Consider the following 18,519-nt stretch of genomic DNA (forward strand, 5'->3'; position numbering starts at 1 on the left):
TCTTTTATTTAAACAGGCAGAGTTTAGAGTTAGGAATCAAACATCTGAATTATACGCATCATTTTAATGGCTTAACAGTGGACACTAATGTTGGCATACATGTCCCCATGCACCAAGGAAGTGCAGTGGTTTTTCAGAAGTCAGATATGTTCAGCCTTCACTAAAAATACAAAACTCCTATTCTTTTTATAATGAATTACAGCATCATGTAGGAGGCATTGGCACTTTGGCAGATAGAAAGCCTTTCTTTTGAATTACACTTGAGGCATGTTTACATTTCTTTTCAGGACCAGAGATCATTACCTCTGCCTCCTGGTTATAGGTTAAGTAATGAGTCTCACCAAAGGATTTGGGGAAAAGGTTTCCCCTCTACCCAGGACTCCCTACACACTCCTGAAAAAAAAAAAACCCTCTCCGTGAATAAGTCTTTCCTTTCTGGTTCCTGGCCAGAGTGGAGAATATTTTCAGAAGAGTGGAAATTAGTTTAAATTAGAAGATTGGGGCTGATTTGTGATGTATTTGGCTCTCTAGGTAATTTGATCAATGTGGATCCTGTGTGTGTGCTTGTAAATGTGTGAATGGCCACTTAACATCCAAAGGTTTTACCAGAAGTCAGTGTACTTAGGGTCATTCTGAATCTTTCCCAGATGAGAAATTCATTATTGCTGCTGTTTCTCAATCTGTAGCCTGAGCCGCCCTCAACCAACAAGTGGCAGTTGGATAAGTGGCTTAACAAAGTGACGTCCCAGAACAAATCATTTATTTGTGGCCAAAATGAGACACCCATGGAGACGATTTCTGTGCCTCCTCCAATCATCCAACCAAAGGAAGTCCAGGTCAAAGTGAAAACAACTCCCAACCAGATCCTGGCTGAACCCAAAGAGAGGCCTCTCCTCAGTCTCATCAGGGAAAAAGCCCGTCCACGGTCCACCCAGAAAACTCTAGAAACAAAGGCTTTGAAGCATAAGTTGTCAGAAACTATTGAGACAGCTTCTCAAAGGACAATTGGGAAAAAACAGCCCAAAAAGGTTGAGAAGAACACTGGCATTGACGAGTTGACCTGGACCAAACCAAATATTACCAGCAGCACTCCCAAAGAAAAAGGAAGTGTGGAGCTTCCTGACCCACCAAGAAGCCGCAACAAAGCCACTGCCCACAAACCAATCCCCAGGAAAGAACCAAGGTCTCACATCCCATTGGCTTCAGAGAAGAAGAAATATAGAGGGCCTGGGAAAATCGTGCCAAAGTCCCGGGAATTCATTGAAACAGATTCGTCTACATCTGATTCCAACACAGATCAGGAAGAAACCCTACAGATCAAAGTCCTGCCTCCTTGCACTGCTCCTGGGGGCAATTTTGCCAAATCCAAGGAAACCTGTGGTGCTAGTCTGACCCTCAGCACCCTAAGCAGCAGCAGCAGCTATAACAATTTATCCATCAATAATGAGGAGCCAACTTTTTCACCCATCCCTATAATGCAAACTGGGCTTCTATCTCCTCTAAGAGAGCAGGAAAATCCAAAAAATCTCTGGGTAAAGATTGACCTTGACTTACTATCTAGAGTACCTGGCCACAACTCACTCCAAGCAGCATCAGCCAAGCCAGACTACAAAGAGGCTTCCTCAAAACCCAGGCGTCAGATTGCTGCTGCAGCTGTGGAAAAACCCACCCTTAAGGGCAAGAGGAAGCACAAGGTAAGCTTTTTAATGTGGTTTGCCAAGTGATCATGAACAATGGCTGTTCTTTGACTAACTTTATCTTGAGTATTATTTTTAAGGATTCCAAAGGCAATGGATTGCAGTCTTTGGTGAAAGCAATGGTGATTTCCACGTGAAATACCATATTTGACATAACCAGGGAGAAAGTGTTAGAAATTATCAGGGTTGGGAAGCCAATATCAAGAATATACAATATGTAACAGGAGGGATACAACATGTTACATGTAGGAAATAAGAATATGAAGAGAGTCTTCTGCCCCAGGCTGTCAATCCCTGGGGTAGGCTACTTAAACAGCTCCTGCTTTCATGGACTCATGGGTCATTACTCTACAGTCCTCCATTCTAGCAGCATCAGGGAACCTAAGTGTTCCTAAGTTCAAAAGGCATCCTCTGGGCCTGTTAATTTATCTTAACAAGCATCAGCACCCCCAAAACCCACTTTGATTACACTTTGATTATTTTGACTCCTAGTAGACATATGTTCTGCCAAGCTCAATGGATCCCCTAACTTGTGTGGTTGGCTTGACTTGTAAAAATCTCTCCTGCATATGGTTAAGGCTGAATTCCAGGGATAAAAATTATAATCAGAAGTTGAAATGCACAATGGCCTCTGATGTCAAATACATCTAAGGAAGTGAGTTTATATGTAATAGATTCATTCTGTTATAGCTCCAGACATGGTAGTTTTTTAGAGTAACATCATCTTGTGTGATTTGGGTAATATGTTTAATGGCTGTAACAGTAGCTAGAGAGAAGGTTTCTAATTCTTTCCTCATTTCTTCTGTCCCTTCCCAGAAGAGACTTAAGAATGATCAGAAATGGCTTAGATTCTTCATTAGGGAAAAGTACTACCTAGGGCCAAGCCATACTGCTGAAAAGTATGATTTAAGTTTTCATTTAGCATTAATGATTCAAAAAAAGAGGGTATTATCTTTTATCTGTGCACCAACTTATCCAATGAGACTATTCCAAAATAGGAACCAAAGTCAGTGGTCCTTATCCTATTACTGTGTCCCCACTCTTAGTGAGGACAACAGTACAACCAGGGATAAAAGTATAGCTTCACAGCCACATGTAAAAGTCCAAGGTGTGCCTTGTACATAGTTAATTTCATTGAATGTTGTTGATTATACTAGTGCCCTTTATATGTTATTCACAATCTATGTTGCTTGGACATCATTTATGCCATGTCAGAGTTTCAATGTTAATTCCTAAATTGCTCATTTATTAATGGGGGAGGTATCTGAAAAGTATAGATTCTCTTTACTTTTGGTATGAGATTTCAATCTCTAATCAGAGGTTCACATCACAGCTCAAGTGTCTCACATTCCAACTTTTGGCCCTGGCTGATGTGATAAAGTTGTTTGTTGGAGTGTCATCTCATACATCAGAAGGTGGAGGATTTGATCCCTGGTGGGAGTGTGTTCAGAGACAACTGATCTCTCTCTCTCTCTCTCTCTCTCACTCTCTCTCTCTCTCTCCTTCCCTCCTTTTCTCCCTCCCTCCCTCCCTCTCTTTGTCCCTCCCTTGAGGGTTACAGTAAGAATTGAGTGAAATAAAGCCATTAGTTCAGTGCCTGGAATAGAACGTGCAGTAAATGGAAGTGCTATTACCTCCCTCCCTTCCTTCCTCTTTCTAAAAATCAATTTAAAAGTTCGAAGTTTTGTTAGGAGTTTTGTTAGGAGCAAGGCTAATTGCTTTTCTGTCTGATCAAAGGTGCATATTTAACTTCCCTATCTAACCTAGAAGGTAAAAGAGAAACAAACTGTCTACCTTGCTCATTGTTTTTAAAAGTCTACATGTGCTATTTATTTTAAACTGTGCATTTTTTCCTGTTAAAGCCAACAGAAGTTGCAGAAAAAATCCCTGAGAAGAAGCAACGCCTGGAGGAGGCCACCACTATCTGCCTGCTACCCCCTTGCATCTCACCAGCCCCACCCCACAAGCCTTCTTACACTAAAGAGTGAGTTTCCCTTGTGTTTGTATGATACTTCAATTGTTCAGACTTAAAAAAACCTTTTTTTTGGGGGGGGGGGTTGTCCCAGGTTACATAAAATACAAGAGTTTCTAAGTCCAGTCTTGACAGCTGTTCCTGATTTAACAAGATTAGGCTAAGCGGGTGGAATATAGACTGCCAGCTTTAGGGTGACACCATGAACTTTTTAACAACATTTCTTTACTGGAGCTTACATTGATTACCAAAATTGGCCAACATGAACTTTTAGCACTAAGTGAAGGGGAAAAGGAAGTAAATGAATTAAAAATGTGCAGTATCAAAAAACACCTATTGCTTGAACCATATAACTGACTCTCACACATCTAGTTCTGATGGTGATTAAACAATTTCCCTGGAAAGCAACCCCTTGGCCTTGACAAGATGACCCAGCTGCTGCTTCTTCTGTGGTATCATTATTTAACTTTAATATGAAACTTTAGAGTAGCTATATCTCCAACTCCGCAGAGGTCAGGAGAATGACATGTCTGGAAGGCCAGAGAGATAAGCTATCTGGGAATGACCCTTCCCTAGGCAGTTCTGTATTGGGGAAAGCCAGCAAGGAATCAATAGGTTAATTCCAATCATCTGGCACCTCTTTACCTTTATGCCTTTTTGTGGAAGGTGCCAGAATCAGTAAGGAGGTTGTCCTTATTTTCTCCTCACTCAAATAGCCCAGCCTTCCCTAAAGAAGTCCTGCCCTCTCTGTTTCTACTAAGCATTGTAACTGTGTTCTTCTGTCTTATAAATATCATTTAACTAACAATCATGTCAGTTACTGAAACTATTCCATCTGGATAATTATTGCCATAAATTCATTCAACATTAGTGATTACTTCCATCAAAGACCAGTTTTTGAGCCTATTAGCAGCCCAGAGCAGAGAGGCAATCTGGCTAACTGCTGCTAACAATTGATTTCACAGATTATTGTTTAACATCAGTGATATGGTATCAATCTGCCACAAATAAGATGTCAGAAAGAAATTCTAGGTTTCCACTTGTTTGGATCCTAATTGATTTGAGATGAAAGTAGGAAAAGAACAATTGCCATTAGATTCACTCAATATAATAAAGTGATTTGGGCCCTGGGCTGCCCCCTCCCTGAAGATCCAAAGCTCTTTGTGAAGTGTGTCTCTATTCTCTGCTATAACTTTGATCTGAAACATCTTTTAATATGCTTGGAGTTCTCAGAACTAGAAACTCTTACAGTAGAACAAGCTGATGCTCTCCATACCAGGGTGGGCCAGGCATATGGTGGAAACGTGCTTCTTCTCCAGTGGTCAAACATGGTCATCCTAGGGCCTTCCTCCTTTCCAAGGAGGAATGACTACAATAGCAGTTCCCAGGCTTTGACCAGTTCAGGCCACTCAAAGGCAAAAAGAAAAGGCAGGGGACAGTGGGGAATTGCCACACCATCAATCTCCATTGCTAGTCTCCTTAAGCAACCCAATGACCTGTCACTCTTTCCATTTCATGGAAGACAGATGATCACATATTAAGTAAATGTCTAATAATTTTAATGTTCTCATAAAATTGTTTTTAATCAGGATCATTATGGTATTTCTGCTTTGGTTGTAGCTAGGAAAGTAGTGTTTACCTAGTCACATTTTTCATTTAGGAGGGCCTGAGTCAGGTTCTCATGCTCATCCAAAAAATTCAAGTCTGAAAAAAATCTCAAGTTGAGGGAGTATGAAACATTGACTGGCCTCTCAGAAATCTTCTCCTGGGAACCTCTCCTCAAGCTTTGTCTGCTCCTTTGTGCTTTCTTGACCCTTCAAACTAAATCCTTAAAAATTTTTATCAGGCCACATTCACTTTTCTAAATGAATATTCTAAACCTAGCAAAGAATACCACATCAGACAATGATAGCTAGAGTTCCCTTTCATTCAACAGAAGAGCCCTGCTGAGTTCCTCCCCAATTCTTTGGAACCTGAACCATCAGCAAGGCCTATGAGACATTAAATTGGGAGTGGGAATACACTTCTCTTGTCTGCTGTCCAGCTCTAGCCTCCTAAAACAGGTGCAGAAAGTAGCTAAAATTGTTCTTGTATTAAGAAGATATAATGGTGACTGAGTATTCTCTAGAAAATGCTCCCTGGGTATTTTTTACTAGTAAAGTTATTAAAGGCTCCATGATTCTAGGTCACTACCAAACAGATGGAAAGGGGGCCAGGTGATAGTGCCCACTGCACAGTATGTACTGTGCAGTATTTAATATACTGTGTACAATGGCAGATTGTAAGGCCTAGTATGACTATTGTAGCCCATGGCTAATGAACCATTCACCTCCTAAAGATGCCATAGCTTAAAACCTTTAACAGATGCCAATACTTAATATCTTTCTACATAAATTCCCAAAAGTCTGATGCCTTGGTAATGATTATATTTATGTAGGCTGATATTTGTGGGGCTTCCTCATGAACACAAATTTTACTCCTTATGGTCATCATTATTTTAATCAGTCATCACAACTTACAATTGTTCTATATATCAATGCAACTTTAAAAATCCATGGGAAAATATTGTTTTTAATATGTTCTTATTTATTTTAGAGAGAGAGGAATGGAGAGGGAGAGAGAAATAGAAACATCAATGAGAGAGAATCATCAACATTAATTGGCTGCCTCCTATACATATCCTTCTGGGGGTCAAGCCCACAAACCGGGCATGTGCCCTGACCAGGAATCAGACTGATGACCTCCTGGTATATGGGTTGATGCTCAACCACTGAGCCACACCAGCCAGGCTATTAGTAAATATTTTAATTAATTTTAACCAATTACAGTAATGGAAAAACAGTTAAATTTTAAAAAATTTTGCCTCAAAACAAGAATGTATATAGAGCCTCATTATGAAACAAAAGATGGATAAGATAATAAATATTACTACAATTGGCAATTTGGGGCAACACAGAGAAAGTGGAACAAGAAGACTGCATTGACTTCTATCATTTTAGAAAACAAAACCATTTGAATGCTCATTCATCTTTGATTTGTGGCTTTGAGATTTTGTAAATCTATATTTCTAGACACTGACTGAAATTGACCAAGAGGAAAACATAAATCCTTGTTGACTTAATTTGCTATTGAAAATTGTAGTCAATAATCATGAAAAGTAAATGGCTGCACAGTGCAATATTAGTTGTCTAAGAAAAGATTAAAATTCAAGTAATCTACATTGACTGGTCTAAGAGAGTAACTAAAATGAAAATCCATGACCCAATTACCATGCTAAGCAGCTAGCATAAGGTTTTAGTTGTTCTATTTCATTTAAAGTCACAGTTTATTTAATAGTGACCATTGAATAGGCAGATAAATAAGTTTGAATGTACAGGAGTACTTCTAGGACTGCAGGTGTCTTGTGGCAGTATGACAAAATATTTTTCAAATGGAGTTTGGTACCGTACATCAGTACTTCAATATAAAACTTAAGCTGAGGGGCTTGTTATGATTTAGCTTTGGGACAGAACATTTTAAATATGCTATTTGCAATGTGTCACTAAAGTAGAGAGTGCAAAGAACATATGTAAATAACCCATAGACATAGACAACAGTATGGTGATGGCTAGAGGGAAGGTGAGGTAGGGGCTGGGTGTAGGTGGACAAAGGGGGAAGGAATAGGGACATCTTTAATAAATTATAAAAACAGTTTAAAAATAGTCTTTGCTAATAGCACAAAATAAAAACATATTTAGTGCATTGTTTATTTCTAAGTAATGTATAAGTATATTATATCTTAATAAAATATACTTCTACTAATTGTTTATTATACCATTTATTGTGTGATTGTGCAGTTAAGTCCTAAGGCCTTAAGTAGAAACTATCCTAAAAATAAAGGTTAAAGTGCACATTGAATTTTCCATCAAAAAGCTAATTAATAACAATATTGAAAGGTTATAAATATCACACTGGAGCACACTGTATTAGACACTTATATTTATTGTAGAGTTCTGCTTCAAAGACATATGTTTATTTTTGATATATATGTTATAGCTATATCTATAGAGAGAGACATCTCTCTATAGATTTCTATGTCTATATGTATTAACATATACTCTTCATCACAAGTAAGTAAAATATTACTTCAGCTGAATGTACCAACATCATAGGAAAATTCATAATAAAGACAGACAAAATTTTATGACACCCCACACTCTTTGTTTACACAGAAATAATTCATCCAGGAGAGCAAATAGAAGAAAAGAAGAAAAGCTGTTCCCTCCTTCACTTTCCCCACTGCCAGAGGATCTTCCACGCCGCAGAAACATCAGTGGCAATAATGGTTTCTTCAGTCAAGACAAAAACATCCCTATGATTGGACAGTTCAACTCTGCCAAACCTAAGAGGAGTGAAGGCAAATTCTGTGCTACTTTCAAAGGGATATCTGTAAATGTAAGCATCTTAGGAGAAATATTATGATCAGCAGGTAGAAACAAGTTGATCTAGCATATCTAACTAGACTTGACCACATGGGGATGTTGCAGGGTGATGGGAGGAAGAAACAGAGAGAAACTGTAGGTGTGTGTACGCACAAATACACAAACTCTCCATTATCTCAAATTTTAATTATTCTAATGTAGGATGAATTTTTTAATTTCAGTCTTACTGCTTCAAACAGAATATTATGAAGAGACTTGGGACTTTGGACATCCTTTGGTCCAAGTTTTTAATATCTTGGGAGTTGGAACACTTTCAAAATACTGACCACAGTATCTGGTACATTCATACCTGCTAAAAAGTTTAGTGACTGTGGGCAATCCCATTCCATCCATTTGTTTTTTTTCATTCACTAAATGATCAGTGCCTACTATGTACCAGATGCTGTGGTCGGTATTTTAGAAATGTCCCCTACTCCCAAGATATGAAAGGCTTGGACTAAAGGATACCTAAAATCCTGAGTCTCTGCATAATGATCTGTTCAGAGTAGTAAGATTGGAATGAACACTTTTGAAATCTATATAATCTTAATAACCAATGTCACCCAATAAGTGTAATTAAAAATAAATAAATAATAGTGACTAAAAATGATGGAATTTAAAAGGTGAATTTGTTGATAAAATGACACAATTGTGATTCTAAGCCCAACTAAATGATTATCTGGTCCTTTGGATTTTCTATACTGCTGCTCAATTAGCATAGATAATTAAGAATTTGTATCACTTTTTAGATCCATACACAATATATTTATCTCTCCCAGATATAAGTACATAACCACGAGCAATAGTGCCATTAGTAAATATTAATGACAAATGTATCTGCCTTTCCGTGTAAATACATGTATATGCAGATATATCATCTGTATTTATCTAGTCTCCTTTAAATATCATAGAAAAAGCAAATGAGTGAAACGCAATGAGTTTTAAAATGTCTGGTGCCAACCTGGTGGACTCTGAACCAAGAGTATCCATTTCACATCCCATCAAAAACCAGAAGGCCTCTGAGCTATAAGGACCCTAGTTTATAGGTCTTGCATCATCTAAGATGACAGATGAAATATATATCTATGTAAGTTTCATCATTGATATAAAGAAATTGCTCTATAATTAAGTTGTCATGTTCCATATGAAATTCATGTGTATATGTATGCACACATAATATTTATATTAATATTTAAAATGCTGCCTATAATGTTAGGAATTAAACCATCTATTCTAAACAGTAATTACACTACAGTCTTATTTTTCATACTGAATGTAATTAATATTATAAACTCTAACTGATATTCTCTTCTATTGCAAGTTTTTTGGAGGGTATATGTGATGTCTAGGCAATTCACTTTGTACAGTGCCTAGTATATTGTCACAAATAATCAGGTGCTTAATACAGATGTTTTTATGACAAATGGTATTGCTTACAAGAATCTGCCCAGTCATTTCCATGAGAACTAAAAACTACTGGGAAACATGATAAGTATGATTACAATTGTACTTATAAATTGATCATCCTTGTTAAAGAAATCACTGAGGTATCCCATAATAGAAAGAAGCACCAACTATCACTTCTTTGGCCATTCCTTCTACTAATGGCTTGAAATCTGGAGAGAGTTTGTGGTGTATTTTTGCCCTAGCCTTGGAGTTAAGAGACTTGACATAGAGTTAGCACTGCAACAACTTTGCTCTGAGAACTTGGACAAATTATGAAATCTCTGTAAAATTAGTGTGTTTGACTAGATTATCTATAAGCCTTCTTCCTACTCCACAAGTGTCTTCTTCAATTTTGTGCTCTCAGAGTCTTTTCCATTTATGCATTTCTTAAGCTAGATTATTTATTAACTCAATGGATGGGTGTATATGGACAGAGGGCATGTTAATATAACTTACACCATCATAGCTGAATGCAGCCATTTCCATCCAATCAGATGTGCCAGGACTGGCAATGCTGCCATGTGTGTGCATGGTGGATGTGGTGTTTGAAGGTTCTTGTCACATGTTTTGATCATAGAGACAGTGGCACTGTCTTAGGCTGACTCCACTGTTTGATCTGAGCCATCTGGCTCTGGCAATAGAAACATGGAGTTGGCTTAGGAGTTTTAGAAGACTGATTTTTTAAATGTGCTTAGATTGAATAAGATCAATAATCATGTTTAAACTATTTTCTCAAATATCTATCATTATAATTTTTATATGTGTAGCCTCTCAGTACATTTCTCTCATTGAGCTCTAGATGGTAAGAACTTTTGATAATCAGAGAAGGTCCAGGATCAAATGGAAAAGATGGACTTTCAAGGCTATAAGGAATGTTCACATTTGGCTTTTATCTTTAAAGTGACCCTTTTAACTAGGCAGGCATGCATGCATTCAGCAAATAATTAGGAGCACTAGGCTGCAGGACAAGGTGGATAGGGTGGGGTGGGGTAGTGGCATCATACTTTAGAGATGATTCCTGTGCTGAAAAAGCACTCAATCTAAGGTGAGTCATGAAACGTACTGAGAGAACTAGAATACAAAATATTTGGTGATTGGTACTATACAGAAGAGATTAAGTCAAACTCTTCAGATCTCTAAAGGCACCAAGAGGATTAAGGCACTTCTGGCCATACACATAAGGCAGTTTTCCTTGAAGAGAGTGCATTTCTTAATCTGGATTATAACAGATGAATAGAGTTTAGAAATGGAGGGAAGTGATTACACAAAATGTGATATATCCATACAATGAAATATATTCAGTCTTAAAGAGGAAGGAAAATCTGACACATGCTACAACATGGATGAATCTTAAGGACACTTTGCTAAGTGAAATAAGCCAGTCACAAAAAGACAAATATTTAATGATTCCACTTATGTGTGGTAACTAGAGTAATCAAATTTGCAAATACAGAAAGTAGAAGGGCAGTTGTCAGGGGCTGGGGAGAGGAGGCAATGGGAAATTGTAGTTTAACAGGGACAGAGTTTCATTTTTGCAAGATGAAAGAGTTCTAGAGATTTAGAAAACACTGTGAATGAACCTAACACTACTGAATTGTACATCTAAAAATGGTTAAGATGATAAATTTGATGTTATATGCAATTTTAAAAATTAAAAACGGAGTAAATTATCAGGAGGTAAAGAAAAAAGTAATGAAGGGAATGTTTTTTTTCCATTTTCTTTTTTTGTGTGGGGGAGGGGTTCAACTCTGTCAGGATGAAGCAAAGCAGGAAAGCAAAGAAAGTAGGGTGTGTTTAGTTTCATGGAAGGCTCATGGGAGGGAGTAGTGAGAGATGATCAGGGATGACCTTACATGCCAGCAAAGGAACTCAGCCTTAGTTTGTACTTGGGCGCAAGGTAGTGAAATATGTGGAGCTTTGTTTAAAAAGCTCAGACTAGCAGGCAGCTGATTGTGGATGGATTGGAGTTTGGAAGTTGGCCAGGAAGCTGTTTGATAGTCTCAATCAGAAGACATGAGGGCCTGCACTTTGAGGCTTCAGAATAGAAAGGGACAAATTTAGGAGATGTTGGGGAGATACAAGGAATACTAATTTGTAATTGTTTGGATAAGGGTAATGGAGAGGAAGATATTAAAGATGAAATAGAACAGTGGTTTTCAAAAAGAGTTTTAGGAACATTATCATTTTTTTTAAATGAATTCATTTACAGAATTTCAATATGTAAAGCGGAGTGAAACAGAGTAGCTCATATAGAAGGCAAAGTGGGGAATACACAAGTTCCAATGCTCCTGGCCCAGGGATGGCCACAATACCCTTACTGACATGGATAAACCCAGCCTTGGTGACAGGGAAGACCATCCTATAATTAACAGAAAGAGTGATCTGGTTTGCTTCAGAGAAATTTGACGTGTTAATGGGCTATCTTGGTGGAACTATCCAAAGGTGGTCATTGTAGGTCTGGAGCTTTAGAGAGAGTAAGACTGAGGTTTCCGTTTAGGAGTTACCTGCTTATTATAAAATCTGTGATAGTGCATACAGGATTGTCAAATTCTGTTAAGGTCAAGAAAGAAGAGAGCTGAGGAATGAACCGTAGGGGCATACCAGGCTTCGGTATATACAAACTCAGAAGAACAGAGAGAGGAAGAGGCATTATGACAAGTATGGTCAGATATAGAACAGTCAAGATCTTCCCACAGTTGCCAGGTGGGGAGTAGAGAGTCTGCTATGTGAATAAACATAGCAGGTAGTCTTGGAACACATGCTGTCACATAAATATAAATTTTACAACCTACTTTCTTCATCTGGATCCCATTGTTTCTTTTTTAAATTTTTAATAAAATATATACTTTTATTGATTTCAGAGAGGAAGGGAGAGGGAGAGAGAGATAGAAACATCAATGATGAGAGAGAATCATTGATTGGCTGCCTCCTGCATGCCCCACACTGGGGATAAAGCCTGCAACCCAGGTACGTGCTCTAACCAGGAATTGAACCATGATCTCCTGGTTCATAGGCCAACGCTCAACCACTGAGCCATACCAGCTGGGCAGGATCACATTATTTCTATGGCAATGACAGCTCAGTGTGAATCTCAGAAATCCCTTTCTCATTTGATTTTTTGACCTCATTAAAATGAACTTTCACCATCCCAAGACTTCAAAATGAGGAGGCATTCATGTGGCATTCACTCAGCTGGAAATCAGTCAAGCTCCTTGTGTGAATGAAAAGGCTGTTTTGGCCTTGGTCCCAGGGTAATGACTACTTCAATACAGTGTCTGGTTTGCTGGTATTTGACTGCACTGAATCTTGTATTTTGCAGTGACCTGAGTACTTATCCTAGTGAAAGTTTCTGGGCTGGTTTACTTATCAAAAATATATACATCAGGGTCACCTCTTTTTTACTCTCTTCCTTTCCCTCCCTACATTCCTCATTTCTCCCCTCTCCCATCACATCCCCTACCAAATTCAGACCTTTGCCAATGACTGTATTTATGGAATGATGGGGTTATATAATCCCAGCACCTGACTAGCTTGGTGATTAGTGTCATCATAGAACAAAGTCTGGTAATTCACAGAATTCATAAAATATACCAGGGTCACTTATTTATTCTCAAGCTGTGTCCACTATTTTATTTTCCTTTGTTTTATTTTTTATTAAATTTATTGGGGTGACATTGGTTAATAAGATCATATAGATTTCAGGTGTGGATTTCTATGTTACAAGATATGTAAATTGTACTGTGTGCCTACCATCTTCCGTGACCTCCCTTGTCTTGTTTCTTAGTGGGCTTGGCATTCAAATCATTTATGAAAAGATGTTCTAAAAAGCTAAATCTAATGAAAGTTATTTGTCCTCCTTTTTCCCAGGAGGGAGACACTCCAAAAAAGGCAACCTCTGCCACCGTTACTGTCACCAACACTGCTATTGCCACTGCCACTTCTACTGCCATTGTTACCATCCCTGTCATAGCCACTGCCACTGCTACTGCCACGGCTACTACCACAAGCACTACTACTACCATTTCCACCATCACCTCTACCATCACTACTGGCCTAATGGGTAGCAGTCACCTGGAGATGACGTCCTGGGCAGCCCTGCCCCTTCTTTCCACCAGCACCACCAGTGTCCGGAGACCCAAACTCACTTTTGATGACTCGTATGTTGTCCCCAGATTATCATGGACCCAGTTTGGGAATTGTGAATGGGGGTGGGGGTAGTATGACTTTTCTAGCACCATACAATGTGTCACCCAAAATAAGACCCCAGCAGTAGTTCCTGCAGCTTTAAAAGTATATCCGTCTTTCTCACATACTCCTATCCTAACCAAGAAATGTTTTTGGCCCATTTAAATCACAAATCTCTGTTACTGTTTCCAAAGGCAGTTGCTTCATTCTAGGATTCTGTGTCCTCCTTTCTTATTATATAGAACTGTGTACCAACAAAGAGGTTTACAGCTAGGTTTTGTTGAATCTTTTTGGGTAACTGGAATAGTGGGTGTTGGAGATTATAGTTATTTATCCTAATGGGCCATTATGCACTTCAGAATTCATTTACAGAATTATTTCAAGTTTATTTATTATATGAATGATAGCATTCATCTGCCATTCTCAAGGCATTGTATAGGAATGGATTTATAGTAAAAAAAATGGTTTTGACTATTCAGTTTTTAATGAAAAAAAATGAGCCATTGGTTTCTGAAAGAGGTCATTTTGTTTGTTTAGGGTTCACAATGCTGATTATTACATGCAAGAGGCTAAGAAGCTGAAGCACAAAGCTGATGCACTGGTAGGTTTGCTTCCTCTCATTGCTTTGTTCTCATTAAGGTATTGTGCTTTAAAGGAAAACAAAGACACTTTATATACAATTCAAACTTTCTCATTGCTGCTCTGACATAGGGAGTTTGGAGCTGGTTAATTCATCAACACTGTAATACCCAGATTTCTTTGTACTGTGATACCCTGCCATTCATGTATTTGTTTTTTCACTGTTATTTCCTTTGCCCCAACTTCAGTAGGTACATGGCATATACTATTATTCTTGTCTTTCAAGTGGACTTGAACTGACATTTGAAACTGCTCTGGAGAAGTTGGGGGGGGGGTTCTTTGAGTCTGGTAAACCAGAAACCAGTATGGGAAGGAAGAGGGTTATGGAGAACTAATAAAGTAGCCTCTAAAATTGGCTTCGCAAAACTGAGGTATGTATAAAAAACTTAGCTCCTTGCTGAATTTGATTACATGTTTCCAGAATGAGGCCCACAGCCAGGCTAGGATCCTGTACAAAGAGAGGAAGTTCTGTCATCTGGATTTCCCAAGACACTAGGCCCCGCTGCCTCTAAATGTTTTGGTCATCTAGAATAGCAATGAGCTCAGAATGTTGAGTTGTTTGACTTGATTGATCCTCCTAACAAGGGGTCTCAACCATGTGTTACAATCACTTGGGGAGCTTTAAAATAACCCTGTTGCCCAGGCCACACTCTGGACAAATGGAATCAAAATTTCTGAGACTGGGACCTGGACATGGGTATTAAAATTCCCCAGGTGATTCCCAAGTTCAGTCAAGATTGAGAGAACCACTGCCTTAGAAAAGGCCCTAATGGCAGACTCCTCACCTTTGACTAAACCTCAGCATAATTAGAGATATTAGTTAGCACACTGAGTTGAAAAATAATATCATCCTCCATTCATTACATTGTGTCGGCCAGGACTTAGCTGTCCCATTGTTTGATACTAGGAGGGCTGTAAGAAAGTATCATGACATTCTCTGCACTATGACTTGTGTGTAGCCAACATCAACTGTCCATGGACTTGCATCTGCTGTTTCTCTACTTTTTTTTTGTCATTTTCTCACTGTGGTCCAAATTGTTCAGCTATTGTCTGCAGCTAACCTTTCTGTGGTGTTAACTGTCCATTGGAAACACTTGTTCTCTGCTTCTGCAGATGAAAGCAACAAGGCAGGCTCGTGCCAGCTCCACTAGAGATGCTGGGAAGACTGTGCCTGTGACCATTGTATGTGTGGTGAAAGATTTGAGTGACATTAGTGGCCGTGCTGCTGGCTTGAAGACCAAAGTTTGTTTTTTTTCCCCCCTAAATGTCCTCAACTCTGATTCACTGCATAAAGGCTCTGGAGTTTGCACTCTGTCAAAATCAGAACAAGGGAGCACATAACTATTTCTTTGACAAGCTGGTCCATAAGCTGATGAAGATTGGGACAAACCTGTGAGACCACACCTGTGACCAAATGTTAAAATAACAGAAAAATCAGAGCCACAGAAATACATATACATATGATTCAGAATAAGCATCACTCTCTGCCATCCAGGGTCTGTTTATATGTTCCCCCTAAACCACCTTGATATTTTAACCACAATGTATTTTCAATTAGGGAGATTTTGCCCCTATGGGGACAAAGTGGTTCTTGGGAGTGGGATGAAACAGTCTTAGATGTTTCAATGGTGTGTGTCCCTTCAAAGGGTCACAGTACATAAAGACATCATCAGGATATCATTGGTATTAAAGTTTTAATGGGGATGTGTGGAAAAAAATATCTTAAAAAGCCACATCGGCCATAACCGGTTTGGCTCAGTGGACAGAGCGTCGGCCTGAGGACTGAAGGGTCCCAGGTTCGATTCCGGTCAGGGGCATGTACCTTGGTTGTGGGCACATCCCCAGTGGGAGGTGTGCAGGAGGCAGCTGATTGATGTTTCTCTCTCATCGATGTTTCTAACTTTCTATCCCTCTCCCTTCCTCTCTGTAAAAATCAATAAAATATTTTTTTAAAAAGCCCCAGCGGGGGATGGTGGTAATGTAGAAAAAGAAAGGGTTGTGAAACATTCATTTAGAGTATGATATCTTTGCTAGGCTTATGTCTATTCTAGAGTTGGAAGTCCCCTGGTAATTCAAGCTCCTTATTTTATAGATGGAGAAATTGAGGCCCAGGAAGGGGATATGATCTGATCACTAACTGGCACTATGATTTTGAAATTTCTCTGGACTTCAGTTTCACCTTTTTGAAAAGGGGGTGGGGTAGGGATAAAAAATCTTTAAAGATCCTTCCAGCTGTGGATTTATGAATGAAATCACATTTTCAAAAATCAGGATGTAAATAAAGATGATTTCCAAATGGGAGAGCTATTTGGAGCCAGATGACCTCAGGAGATTATCTTGTAAGCCAAGTGAAGATAGTTTGCATATACATAGGTTTTCAGAAAATCACTTCGAATTTCCTTGAAAACAATATTCTCCAAAGCATCTCACAGAAATGAAACCACAGAATTCCTGCAATACATAAAAGCTGAAAAGCATTTTTTTGTAAAAAGGGTCATTTACAACAAGAGATTATGCAGGACCTGTAACTCATCATTTTATAGTTGTACTTAATGTTTTTCTAGAAACAGCTACTCTGCCATTTTGAGAATTTCTGCCTGTACTGTTTCATAGAAAATATTTTGATAAGGTATACAAGAAAATTAAAATAGCTAAATCTGTATTATATTGGTCCTTTTACACAAAATTCTGCATTAGTGGAATTCTTATATCCAGCTATCAAAAATGAAAATGTTAAATACTGTTATAAAATACTCACTATAAAAATGTCATATATAATATTCATTACACATTATAAAGAAATCAGTATGTCTAAGTGACTTTAATGGTGACCATTATCAAGGCTAAAACCTTTTGGAATAAAATTTTACTAAACTAAAATATTTAGTAATGCTATATTTTTTGGCATTTTGACACCCTATTCCAGATCATTATTTACAATGAAAGTGATGTGGTTATTGTCAACAGTCACACTATAGCTTCACTTTTTCATGACAATAGCATCAATTTGTTACTCTTCTCTATTGGTGTGAGGTTGATCTGCTCACAAAGACTATATGTGTTAGTTTTCCTTGAGGCTTACAAAAAGCAGTTTTATTGCAAGCAAGTCTATAGGATACTACAATGACCAGTCTAGTAATTTTAGGGAATAGAAACTAGTCAAAGCAGTGATTTAGATTCTGGTCTATCAAAAAGATAACAACAACAACATAATACTAGCACCCATGATACCTTAGCTACTTTTCTTTCCTCAACCAACCTCAGTGTGATGACAATAGAATCTTAAATCAGTTATGTTATTGTCAATACAAATTCATACATTCTACATCAGGGTTTCTCAACCTTTGCACTGTTAGGCTGGCTAATTCTCCACTGTGGCGGCTTCCCTGTGCATTGTGGAAAGTTTAGCCGCACCTGTGGCCTCTGCTTACTAGATACACCCTGTCCCTAGCAGCAACAACCAAACATGTCTTCAGACATTGCCAAATGTTCCCTGAGGAAGGGATGAAAAATTGCCCTAGTTTGAGAACTCTTCCTTTATATGAAGGAGAGAAGGGAATACCGTATTGATAAATCTTCTTCTTGTTTTAGTTCGAGAAATTTGGCAAAGCTGTGAATTATGCTGATGCAGCCCTGTCTTTCACCGAATGTGGCAATGCCATGGAGCGTGACCCTCTGGAAGCAAAGTCTCCATATACCATGTACTCTGAGACTGTGGAGCTCCTCAGGTAATTGGCCTTTCTACAGCCAACTTCCTAAACTCATTTCAGTCATCATTAGAAGCTGCTATTTTTAAAAATATTTCCACATAGCAATGATTTGTCTAAGGCATCTTCTTCTTAGAAATCATGATAATTAGTTCTTGCCATTTTATTAATGTCAGAAAATTGATAATTGATGGATACTGCTTTTATAAATTATCCCTTTTAGAAGTTATAATATTTTATAATAATAAAAGGGTAATATGCTAATTAGACTGGGCATCATTCCTGATGTCCATCCTGACGAAGCCGGGGCCTGAGGAAAGCAGCTCGGGTCCCGGATGCCAGAGGGAAGCTGGTGCCAGCAGCCAGAGGAAGGAAGCCCTACTCTTGCACAAATTTTCGTGCATCAGGCCTGT

The 18,519-nt window shown here is 38.5% G+C and overlaps 1 protein-coding gene across 4 annotated transcripts in view; it reads left to right on the forward strand.

Moving 5' to 3' along the window:
- The window catches only part of AFF2 (AF4/FMR2 family, member 2), a 598,244-nt gene that overhangs the window by 555,440 nt on the left and 24,285 nt on the right, over positions 1 to 18,519 (forward strand). For all 4 annotated transcript variants that reach the window (XM_014544018.1, XM_014544019.1, XM_005871569.2 and 1 more), the window contains 6 exons: positions 687 to 1,694; positions 3,560 to 3,681; positions 7,881 to 8,103; positions 13,443 to 13,732; positions 14,298 to 14,361; positions 17,991 to 18,127. In XM_014544018.1, coding sequence (XP_014399504.1) covers positions 687 to 1,694; positions 3,560 to 3,681; positions 7,881 to 8,103; positions 13,443 to 13,732; positions 14,298 to 14,361; positions 17,991 to 18,127 — 1,844 coding nt within the window. The remainder of the gene's footprint in view (positions 1 to 686; positions 1,695 to 3,559; positions 3,682 to 7,880; positions 8,104 to 13,442; positions 13,733 to 14,297; positions 14,362 to 17,990; positions 18,128 to 18,519) is intronic.

Source organism: Myotis brandtii, unplaced genomic scaffold (assembly GCF_000412655.1).
Source record: "Myotis brandtii unplaced genomic scaffold, ASM41265v1 scaffold345, whole genome shotgun sequence".
NCBI classification, from domain to species: Eukaryota; Metazoa; Chordata; class Mammalia; order Chiroptera; family Vespertilionidae; genus Myotis; species Myotis brandtii.